The sequence below is a fragment of the Papaver somniferum genome, unplaced genomic scaffold (genome assembly GCF_003573695.1).
Source record: "Papaver somniferum cultivar HN1 unplaced genomic scaffold, ASM357369v1 unplaced-scaffold_75, whole genome shotgun sequence".
Taxonomy (NCBI): Eukaryota; Viridiplantae; Streptophyta; class Magnoliopsida; order Ranunculales; family Papaveraceae; genus Papaver; species Papaver somniferum.
In genome coordinates, this window is record NW_020650415.1 from 736,047 (window position 1) to 748,460 (window position 12,414).

The window sequence follows — 12,414 nt, forward strand, 5'->3', positions numbered from 1 at the left end:
TTGTTCTATGGTTTTTTACACTTTGAAGGTTTTCTTAATTTATTGTGCACAGTCGATGGTTTTCGACATATATGTGAATACTAGAAGATCGACGAGTAAAACTTATTTCTTTCCCGCTTACGGTATAATTCTCCTTGTTGTAGGATCATCTTCAACTAGTTAGAGCCAACCAAGGATTATGACAAGTCCCAATCTAAAAAAATTATTGCAAATCAACAAGATTTATACCTATGAATTACATGCAAACAATTGTTAATTGGCTCGTTCAACGGGAACAACCATGAAACAATTGTTGAAGGAGATATTTTTACTTCCAGATTACATGCAAACCTTGTTCATTAGCTTCCCAAATTATATACAAAGTAATCTCTCGATAAAAGAGTATGTGACCGAGTTTATAGTTTGTTGTTTCGAAATAAACTGAATGAGGCGGTTGATAAAACAACCAGACGTTTCATCAGCGGACTTGATTGGATTATTCAAGAAAGGTTTATTATCTAATCAACAATACACATCTCTTCATGATTTCATTAATAATGCTCCTAAGATTAAAGTTTTCGTTCTTTTTCCATAACCGTACCCAAAATCCCTATTCTCTAACCTTAAGAAGCCTTCGTTTCAAAGTTTTCCTACCCGGAAATAAACTTTTAAATTTCATCCATGTACTTTCCTACTTCCTTTACCACTCAATCACCTTCTTCCCAAACCCTACCTTCCCCAAAGACTCCACACCTCCATCCTAACCTAGTAATCCTCAACCCACCAGATTAAAACCTCAAAACCCATACACATATATACCCAACTGAAAAATAACCGTTGCAAGTGTAAGTTCTTGTAAATATCGAAGGTATACCTACATATGCAGACGAAGGAGATTATACCTCTTTTGATATCCGAAATATATTATTTATTCCTCGTGTTCACTATCCATCTCGAAGTCTTCTATTTCGCACTCAATGATGCGTGCAGAACAAAATCTGTGATATGATAATTAACAGTGGTAGTTTTCGAAATATTATTCCGTCTAGATTAGTTGATAATTTGCAATTATCTACTCGTCTGCATCTTAAACCGTCCTCCGTTGGTTGGGTTGACGATAACAACAAAAAGAATGTAGATTTTAATTGTCTCATGTATTTCAAAATTGGGACATATAATGAGACGTGATTTGGGATATTGTGGATATTATTGCTTGCCACATATTACTTTGTCACCCATGTCTATATGACATTGATGTCACTTATCGAGGTAACTAATACATATGTGTTCATCTACAGTGGAAAGAAGATCATATTGAAACCATTTGACGCGAAACCTAAGCCAAGTGTACAACAAAAATGTACAAAAATGTTGGTTACCACGGATATCCTGGTAGATGTCCAAGAATCAGGTATGCTTAATGTTTTAGTTGTATAACCTTTTCCTATTGACCTTCCTACAACTATTCCTACTCAAGTGCATCCTTTACTAGATGAGTTGCATGTATTTTACCATATGATATGCCTAATTATTTACTCCCTATAAGAAATATCCAATGCCAAATAGACATTATGCCTAGTGCTACTGGGACTAATCTTCTCAACTACTGGATGAGCCCTATGGAACACGATATACTTCGAGGTCAAGTGGATGGATTTTTTTCTAAAGGTTTCGTACAACCTATCTTGAGCCCTTGTATTGTTCCTGCTCTTCTTGTTCCTAAAAGAGATGGAACTTGGTGTATGTGTATTGTTAGTAGAGTTTTTAATAAGATGACGATTCATTGTTGTTTCCTAATTCCAAGATTAGATCATATGCTTGATATTCTCTTAGGTTCCAAGCTATTTTTTAAGATTGATCTTAAAAATAAGTATCATGAAATTAGAATTTGGACTGGAGATGAATTGAAGACTGCATTCAAAACAAAATATGGTCTCTTAGAGTGGCTTCTTATTACCTTTGGGGTGTCTAAAGGTCCAAGTACGTTCATGAGGCTTATTATGAATCAAGTCCTACAACCGTTCATTGGTAATTTTGTTGTGGTTTATTTCGAAAACATCCTTATCTATTCGATATCCGAAGGTGAACATTGCTCTCACTTGTGGGATGTTTTCAATGCTCTCAAAGAGAATGAGTTATATATCAATCTCAAGAAGTGTCACTTTTTCACATCTAAGATTCTACTTTTGGGCTACGTTGTTTCTTCTAATGGTATTCAAATAGATGATTCAAAAATTACGCCTATTCGGGATTAGCTTACTCCAAAAATAACATTTGAAGCTCGTAGTTTTCATGGTTTAGCCTCTTTTTTATCTTTGATTTATAAGGGATTTTCTCTCTATCACAACACCTATTGCTGAGAATTGGAAGGATAAACGGTTTTTATGGGGGGTGAAATCAGAATTAAGCTTCCATTAACTAAAACAAAGGCTTAGTTATGCTCATATCCTTGTACTGCCTGATTTCAACAAGCTTTTTGAAGTTTTTAGGAGTTGGTACTGTTTTATCTCAAAAAGGTAAACCAATCGAATTTCTTAGTGAAAATCTCACCGAAGATCTTCAAAAGTGGTCTACTTATGAGTTGAAATTTTATGTCGTGGTTCATGCACTACGAAGTGGAGACATTACTTAAAACATAAGAATTTTTTCTTGTATACTGATCACTAAGTCCTCAAGTAAATTTAGAATTAATCACCATCCAATAGAATGATGCAAGTTGGATTTATACTTGCAAGAATATACGTTCACTATTCAGCATAAGCCTGGTTTGAACAACAAGGTTGCTGATGCACTTAGACGTTTCACTAATCAAAGCGGTCGTCAGTTACACCTTGTTATTATCCGTGCTGAAATGATTTCCTGAACTCGTTTAAGGAGTTGTATCCTACCGACCTCGACTTTCCTTACTATACCAGAAATGTTCTTAGGCACAACAAGGTGCGGGAAATTTTGCTTTACATAATGGATATCTTTTTAAAGGTAGTCGCTTATGCATTCCCGATGGTTCTGTTCTTGATCACCTTATTAAGGAGTTACACAGTAGTGGTCATTCTGGTCATTTCGGGCGAGATAAGACCATTTCTCTTGTGGAAGATTGTTACTTTTGAAATTCTCTCGAAAAGTGTGTCCATGATTTTGTGTGACGTTGTAAGGTTTGTTCACGAAATAAAGGCACAAGGTTATACATTCCTTTTCCAATTTCGGATGCTCCTTAGGAAGATATATCAATGGACTTTGTACTAGGTTTACCAAGAACTCAAAGAGCTCATGATTTTTTTTTTTGGTTGTTGATTGCCTTTTAAAGATGGAAAACTTTATTCCTTTGAACAAAACTATGGATGTCGTGACTACATCAAATATTTTCTTCCGTGAGATAGTTCGTTTACATGAAATTTCCAAGATCATTAGTTCTGACAGAGACATTAAGTTCTCAAGTTGGTTTTGGAAGACATTTTGGACTCGTCTCCAAACCAAAATGCATTTTAGTATCATGGTTTCCCTTCAAACTAAGGGATAAATTGAAGTAGTAAACTGGTCATTAGGGAATTTTTATCTGTTGCTTATTTGGAGACAAGCCACGATATTGGGATTTATCTCCCGCTCCAGTCGAGTTTTCCTACAATTCAGTACCTAATCAGCCTACTGGTTATGCACCTTTTCAAATTGTTTATTCCAAGGTTCCTAATCACATATTGGATCTTGTCTCTTTATCATATGTTCCTAGTTCTAATATTGAAGCTAATAACATGATCGAGTCCCTACAAGTTCTACATGAAACAATAAAGAAAAACTTAGAAGCTGATAATGCCAATTACTAATTATGTGTTGATCGACGATGTCTTTTCAGTCTAATGAAGTTGATGATCTAGTTATGGTGTACTTAAGAAAGGATTGTTTCTCTACAGGTACCTACAACAAGACAAAGTGAAAGAAGATTGGCCCAATATGCATTCTCAAGAAGATTAGCGACAATGCTTATGTCGTTGACCTAGCACCTGATATGAACATCTCGTCTACATTTAACGTTAAGGATATTTTCCCTTATTTCCCCGGGGATGATGTTTATCTTCCAACACCAAACTCAGGGTCGAGTTCTCTTCAAGAAGATGGGCTTGATGTAGGACATTCAATTCAGACTAGGTCCCCCCGTTTGACACGAGGGTCAAAACTTTTTCTATTTCTAGTATTGTTTCTTAATTAAGGATTTCTCTAATCTAGTTTAGCTTGATTTCCTTTTTCATGATGTTATTTCCTTTTTCACATTATAATACTTTTAGAAAATAACGAAGCCCATAAAAGAGGACCTAGTATTGTAGAATTTCTACACATCTAACAGTATTATCTTATTTTATTTATCAAAGATATTTTATTTTAGTTCTTGTTATTCTCTATTTTTGTTATTATTTTTGAGAATCTATTGATCTCACACTAGTTCTCATTACCTTTTAGATCTATGATCCCAAATATATGCTCCGGCTAGTTCTCATTACCTTTTAGATCTATGATCCCAAATATATGCTCCCGCCACGTTAAAACCGCATTCCAAGGTAAATTTCCGGTTAACCGGATTCTTCATACTTACCTGATTCTAATTGTGGTGAGTTCCAAATCAATGCGCTAGCTTACTAAAATCTTATTAAGGCAATCTCTAAATTGGTCGAAAATGTCTAAAGTGAACCAAAATCTTTGGTTCTACTCCCCATAACCCTTATCGGTAGACTATTTTAAAATTCAAACGGTTACATTTTAGAATTTAATATTTTGGCTAGAATAGCTTACCAAATTCATATGACCAAAAACTCATCAACTCATTTTCAAATATATACCGTGATTTTTCACAAAGAAATCCCCTGAAAGATAATCAAATGGTCGCTATCAGCCTGTGTAGCATTGGGATGATAGTGTTGGAAAATTGCATAATCACATCCAATCAACAGTGAATTAAAACCCCACTTTATCTTAACCGCCTCTCTTAAGCATGTTTGAGGATTGCTTTGAGACAATCTTTAAGCTTGCCCATACTTCAAACCCAATAAACAATACTAAGACATTCACAAAACATTATTTTAGCAAAATCCACCCACCAAATCAACATCTTCCCCAAATCCAACCATCACGATTAACCCACGTGTCCGTCACCCCTACGCCGTTTATCATTGTATCATCATTATAATCAAACATCGTCACTCCCAATGAGAGGAATTCAGATAATAATCTCATCATCATCTTTTCGTTTCCCGCGTCATCACCATCGTCCCCGATTCAACAACCCTAAAAATCAACTCACCTTCTATTGCTATTCTTCTGCTGTCACTATGAACGCCGGCGGAAACTCTACTAAACCAGACGATAAATCTCATATTGCTGGGAACTGGTTTTCTGTTCCGGAACTTCGATTGCGTGACCATCGTTTTACTGTTCCTCTTGATTATACTTCCAATCAACAGAAATCTTCTTCGGTGATTTCAGTTTTTGCTCGTGAAGTTGTCTCTGGTAATTTCTCAAACCAATCCATTCTGTTTTTGAGATCTGATTTTGAAAAAATTGTATGTTTAAATCGGCTAATTTGACCGATTCGGTTCCTTGATTCAGTGAATTTAGCTTAGTTTTTAGTCCTATTAGGGATTATAGTGTAAAAACGTCATGTAAGTTGAGTCAAGTACGATTTCCGAATCAGTAAGAATGAGAGAATAAACAGCCTGACATTTGAATCGGGAGAGTGTGTTGTGAGAGTTTATAATTTAGATGAATCGGGAGAGTCAAACCCGAGTCAGATGTGAGGCGGTGGTATCTGCAAAAGCATGTCCTATCCTATTAATCTTTGCAGGTGTTATCGAGTTGAATAAGTTGATAAATGATTTTTTATTTTTTTTTGATAATATAGCTGCTAAGGAAGAACAACGGTTGCCATACCTATTGTACCTACAAGGTGGTCCTGGTTTTGAGAGTCCACGGCCAAATGAGGCTAGTGGATGGATAAAGAAAGCGTGCGAGGAATATCGAGTTATTTTGTTAGATCAGGTGTGTGATTTACTTGGATATATTTGAGTGTTTGAGAGTTTGTGTATTTTGAATTTTTCTTGTAATGGAGTTTGATTGGAATTTGATGTTCTTTTTGTAGAGAGGGACTGGCCTATCGACTCCGTTGACTATATCATCTCTCTCACAATTTACGAGTGCAGAGAAGTTGGTTGACTACTTGAAGCATTTTCGGGCGGATAATATTGTGACTGATGCTGAATTTATTCGTGTTCGTTTGGTACCAGACGCCAAACCTTGGACCATTTTGGGGCAGGTAGCTTTTCTAATTTGAAAACGAAGGCTTTTGACTAACTAATGTTGCTTTGAAATCTCTTGAGAATAGATGCTATGTTTATTTGATTGGGATGATTTCGGTGTGAAGAGCTATTTGTGTGGTTTTAAATGTCTCATTTTCAATTTAACCGCCCATTTGGATGCTAAACTTGAATTTTCGCTTAAGAAGCTGGTCCTTTATTCATAGGTGCATTAGTACAAGGCTTTCTAGTTGATGGTCGCGTTTTTTTTAACTGTATATTTCAGTGTGTCACTATGTCTGTTGATCTTGAATGGTGCTGTATTGAGAAGTGAAGCTTGAATTTTATGAATTTGAGCTTTTATATAATTTCCATATATAACTTACAAACTCTTGCATAAACTAAATTTAGAGTGGAATTTTCACTTTGTAGAGCTATGGTGGTTTTTGTGCTGTTACCTATCTCAGTTTTGCCCCGCAAGGACTTAAACAAGCCCTTTTAACTGGTGGACTACCTCCAATTGGAAATGGATGTACAGCAGATTCTGTGTATAGAGCATGCTTTGAACAGCTTACGCTTCAGAATGAAAAATACTACAAGAGATATCCTCAAGATATTGAAATTGTTCGAGAAGTAGTAAAGTTCTTGGCAGAGTCTGAGGGAGGAGGGGTAAGCTATCTCATTTTATTCTTTAGAATATAGGTTCTTGTTATAAATATCTTTTGAGTGTCTCATATTGACAGATTTTAAATGCACATGTAGGTTCCTCTGCCATCTGGCGGGATATTAACCCCACGAGGATTGCAAACTCTTGGTCTATCTGGTTTGGGATTAAGTACTGGTTTTGAGCGCATGCACTATATGTAAGGCATGGATTAAGAACATTTTTCCTGCGCCGTTGTATTTCACCCTGTACTAATTCAGTTTCTAATCTTGATCTAGGTTTGAGAGAGTTTGGGACCCTATACTAGTTCCAGGCTCAAAAAAGTCAATTAGCTATGTCTTCTTGAAAGCTGTAAGAAAACTCCCTTCCACATTTTTCTTGCACTATTTTTAATGACTGATGTAGCATGTCGAAGCTGAATGATTGCTATCTTATAAAAATCAGATTTCCATGTGTCTATTTCTGCAGTTTGAAGACTGGATGGCTTTTGACAAGAACCCCCTTTATGCACTTTTACATGAATCCATATATTGCCAGGTAACCTTCGTTCTTATCTTTCCACTATTTGCTACAGGTTTCATCCAATCATAATTTTGTGTTACGACTTACGATTCTGCTCTTTCCCGTTGACGTTTCCGGAAATTACTCATTGTTATTATTGACTTGAACTTAAAGGGAGCTCCATCAAAGTGGGCGGCTCACAGAATAAGGACTGAACATGAAAGCAAGTTTGATGCAGTGAAAGCTGCAAAAGAGGGTCGAAATGTTATGTTCACCGGAGAGGTAAGCCCAAGTACTAATTAACAGATATTGCATCAAATTGTTGCAACCAACTCGAATTAGGACTCCAAATCCGATATAAATTTCATATCAAATGTCCAAATTTACTGTTATTATGCTAAAATCGTATTATATGGTTTCTTAGTACTGAATTAGTAGTACCTGCATTCTCTAAACCTTTTTATATGGTTTCTTAGTAATCCAATTTTTTTTGGTTTTTTGGTTTTGGTTACTACAGATGATCTTTCCATGGATGTTTGATGAAGTTCATGCGTTGAGACATTTCAAAGACGCAGCACATTTGTTGGCTGATAAGAAGGATTGGCCTTCTTCACTATACAACGTTACTGCATTGAAAAATAACAAGGTTTGCCTCATTCAATTCATCATCTACTTCTACTGCAATTTATTATAAATGGCTTTTCTTCAAATATTATGTTGCTGAACTGTACATTTTCATCCGTTTTTATCTGTCGGGTGTAGGTACCTGTTGCAGCAGCTGTATATCATGACGATATGTTTGTTAACTTCAAGCTGTCAATGGAAACAGCATCACAAATATCTGGAATTAGATTATGGATAACAAATGAATTCATGCATTCTGGTTTAAGGGATGGAAGTGAACAAGTCCTGGACAGTTTATTTGGAATGCTCAACGGAAAGAAGCCTCTGTTTTGAGTGCACCCTAATCCATGCTTTCATGACAACTGCCCTCGCCACATGGAGGTGATCCGCAGGCAATTTCCTTCCAATTTCTCAGATGCGAAGAGCTAAATTTATTCATCTGGAATGGTTAATGGAAAGAAGCCTCCGTTGTACACCCTTATTCATGCTTTCATGACAACGCGCCAACCCCTCAGCACATATAGAGGAGATTCACAAGCATTTTATTCTGATCTTCCAGATGTGAAGAGCTAATTTTTATTTTTGTTTTTTCATTTCTTCTTATTTCCTGTAATCAAGTTGTCATACGAAACACCATTCAAAATAAAATGGAAAGATCTACTGGTTTGATTTGCATACGCGTACCAGATAATTTTTTATTTATTTGGAACCCATCAACTGGTGAATATAAGTATGGGATTTTAATGGAGAACCGGGTTACAAACTTAGGTATGGGTTTGGTTACGAGCGCAAAAATGTTGATTACAAACTATTGAGGATTTTGGCTGATGAACATGATTCTTATTTTCACATTCAGGTTTATACACTAGGATCAAAGTCCTGGGAAACTATCCAAAGCATCAAGCGATACTGGTTTCCTATTCAAAGAAAGTTTTCTGTTTTTTTCTTGAATGGTGCTCTCCACTGGCCAGGTGTTGTCAAACGAAGAAAGGTTTAGTCTCTTTCGACATCAAAAGCGACAGATATGTGGAATATCTTCGCGTTATTTTTTCCTTCCTTTAATTGCTTGTGTTTGCAGAGATATACAACTTAACTGATGAAGCAATTAGTTATCCCGTTGAGGAAGAAATTCTTCTAGAGCATCTTAATGCCTCCTTGAATAACACCCCAGATGACGGATTAGAGACTCTTAGTCTCGAGGAACTCAAGTCAAAATATGAAATCCTTAAATTTGAACATAGGTCCATGTTATCTGTGCAGGATCTTGAGGAGAAAAAGAACGCTCTTATTACCGAGAAGGATAAGGCAATGCTTAAGGGTGCTCAAGCTTTAAAGGAGTTTCACGAGGTTAAACTCCAAGTTCAGATGGAGAGAGATCAAGCCATAAGTGAAAAGAACGCCCTGATTGCCAATGAGAATATGATTCGCTGTCGTCTGCTCATAGAGAGTAGTTACGAGTTTGAATGGGATGCTAAGGTTATTGATAATGCTAGGGAGGGTTTAGCCACAAATGTTAGCTTAGAATCTGATCATGCTGAATTGGTTAAGGCTATTATTTCTGAAAAAAAAGGTTGTTTATGAATTTTTTTTTATTTCCTCGTTCTTGTATTGCTTTTTGAGTTTTATTCATATGCGGCACTAGCTTTTCTGTTCTCTTTTGTAGATATTGAAAAGAGCCATCTTCAAGAAATCAATGATTTGAAATCACAGTTTTCTACTAGGGACTCCAAATACCGCAGGCTTAAGGAGAAGCTGATTATTTCTGTTTCCGGCATGAAGAAAGACGTACTTCGTCTGCGGGACGCGCATGTTAAGAAGAACGCAGAGGAGATCTGTGCCGAGTATAAAATTCCTCTCCAAGATTTCAAGTTTTCTGAAGTTTCACTTAACGAGAAGGATATAGAGATATCTGATAGTGAGGTGGAGTATGAAGAGTACGAGGAAACTGATGAAGAAGGTATTAGCTCGGAAGCTGAGGAAAACTCGGAGATCGAAGAGGACTCAGAGGGGAATTCTTCAAAATGCGGTGAAAGCGGAAAATAGCTGCACTTTTTGAAGATTGTTTTCGCCCTTCGTCTCTTTTCTTGCTTGTCAAGTTCATATCTTTTCCCTAGCTTTAGGGTTTTTTCTTCGATGTATATCCTTTCTTGTTTTACTTTTGTGTGTTAAACCTGCATTAGGTCATTAATAAAAGCAAAGCACTATTCCTTTTAATAGTTATAATTAGTCTCATAATAATAACATGTAACATATGTGCATAAGTATAAGTAGGAATTACCTATAGATCCTATTATAGTGTTCTTAGTTAGTGGCAGGTCCACCCACTAAAGCCCAGTACCCGGAGGTCCATAATTAAAAGAAAAGAGAAAAATGGACCCAATTTTTTAAGCCCAGGTCCTGCACACGTGTGTAACCTATTACGTGCATTTTAAGAATTCCCAAAATAGCCTTCACTATATATAACAGAAATAAAAGCAGCTTTCCTCATTTTCTTTTTCTTCTCAGATGCGTTTTCTCTCTCTCTCTCTCCCTCTCCTCTTCTCTGCTGCTGCCGCTTATGAAGTTTAGACTTAGGGTTTGTGAAGATGTTTAGTGGTTTTACAGGTATGTTATTTAATTTTTCTCCAGTTCTTCTTTGTTTTGGTTTTGTTTCTCAACTGAATCATGAAAATTCGATCGGTTTCATGATGTTTTCACTTTCTTTTTGCGGTTTTGGTAGTTCGATCTCATGATGCGTCTCTTGTTTTTCACGTGCTGCTGATTTTTAGACTATGAATCAACAGTACATATTTGGTATACTGAAATATACTGCTCTAATCTTGTTGTTTTTTTTATAGTTTTGGAGATTTTTCTTGTTTGATCCAGAAGTACATATATGGAATACTCAAATAAAAGTGTTTCGATTCTATATTTTCATAGATTCGTTACTTGTTTTTCACATGCACCTAAATTTTAGATTATGAATCAGCAGTGCATATATGATGTACTGAAAAATTATGCTTTAATTTTGTTATTTTTGTAGTTTTGGATATTTTTCTTCTTCGATCTAGAAGTATATATATGGAATACTGGAAAAAAAAAGTGTTTCGATTCAGTTTTTTATGGATTCATTACTTGGTTTTCACATGCAGCTGATTTTAGTTTCCTTTTGGTTGTTTTTTATATGCTTTTGAGTTGCTTTTGTGTATCAATCATCGATACGTATATGATATACTGGTGGATTTTGATGAAACAAGTTCATATCTAAATAAAAAATCATGTTTTATGTTTATTTCATTAGTAGATCTGATATTTTTATGGTTTTTGGTTTGTTTTTCAGTTTTCTTTTGTGTATTAACCATCATTACATATATGACGTACTGTTTATTTTTGTGTTTACTATGAATTTATAGATTTTTTCTTATTTTTTTGGTTTGATCCAGGAGTACATATATGGAATACTGAAATATGTTCTTTGATTCGGTTAGATTTTACGGATTCATCACTTCTTCTTGACATTCAGTTAAGTTTTTCTCTACCTGATCAGGTTCGTATTAACTTTGATTCTTCTTTTTTATTTACTTCTTTAAAAAAATGAGTTCGATAGACTTACAAAATGAGTCTTTACAGGGATACCAGGTAACCCTAGATTTGTTAATTTTCAAAGCACCAAATTTGAAATTTTGAAGTTTCGTTCAAAACCCTAATTTTGATTTCCTTGGATGAGCAAATTAGTTCTGAGCTACTAGAGGCATTATATGAGAAATTTCAGTTTGAATGTGCAAAGTTCTCGCAATATCAGGTCAGTTAAGGAATGCGGGATAATTTTCAGGTCTTAACATTACTTTGTTCTCATTTACTTGATTTCCTCTTGGAATCCACTTTGAATAACGATATTTTACCTTGATTTGTTCTTATGGGTATTTTATTTTGCAGTTTGATTTTCTTGCTTCTAGCTAATTTAGGATATCGATCCCGATGCAATAGGATTTCTCGGAATGTACTGCCTTTCTATTGGAGCTTAACAATAATTTTTCTGTTTGACTCGATATTTGCCGGCATATGTTTAAGAATTACACATCATATACCAACTTGAACGAGTCCCCCAAGTTGCATTATGCTAGGTCATGTTTGAGGTGATTCACACTAAGGAAAATGTGGTTTGGGTTCTGATTTAGATGCGATTATTTTCGACTTAGCAGACCATCATTCTCAGATGTGAATGATGAATACAAATACAAAGGGTAATATCCGCCATCAGACGACATTCCATGTACAAAAAACTTCGGTCGCATTTAGAAAAATTTGTAATATTGTAGGTTTAGAAATCATATTCTATTGTGTTCATAATTATAGGCATAAATTTGGTGCATATCAAAGCACTTAAATGAA

At 35.5% G+C, this 12,414-nt stretch overlaps 1 protein-coding gene across 1 annotated transcript; it reads left to right on the plus strand.

Moving 5' to 3' along the window:
* Nucleotides 1-5,027: 5,027 nt before the first annotated feature.
* Nucleotides 5,028-8,718, plus strand: LOC113344178 (proline iminopeptidase-like). Its single transcript, XM_026588194.1, has 10 exons — nucleotides 5,028-5,472; nucleotides 5,864-6,000; nucleotides 6,101-6,274; nucleotides 6,687-6,923; nucleotides 7,017-7,117; nucleotides 7,197-7,269; nucleotides 7,387-7,455; nucleotides 7,594-7,701; nucleotides 7,937-8,065; nucleotides 8,182-8,718. Exons 1-10 carry the CDS (start codon nucleotides 5,172-5,174, stop codon nucleotides 8,374-8,376), a joined length of 1,524 nt encoding a protein of 507 aa, XP_026443979.1. The 5' UTR covers nucleotides 5,028-5,171; the 3' UTR covers nucleotides 8,377-8,718.
* The last annotated feature ends 3,696 nt before the right edge of the window (nucleotides 8,719-12,414 follow it).

Excerpts from the sequence above, each read along its gene's own strand:
- LOC113344178 (XM_026588194.1), top strand. The coding sequence starts at position 5,172 with ATGAGAGGAATTCAGATAATAATCTCATCATCATCTTTTCGTTTCCCG. Across the intron at positions 6,924-7,016 it reads CAGAGTCTGAGGGAGGAGGG|GTTCCTCTGCCATCTGGCGG; the intron begins GTAAGCTATCTC and ends ATGCACATGTAG. Across the intron at positions 7,456-7,593 it reads ATGAATCCATATATTGCCAG|GGAGCTCCATCAAAGTGGGC; the intron begins GTAACCTTCGTT and ends TTGAACTTAAAG.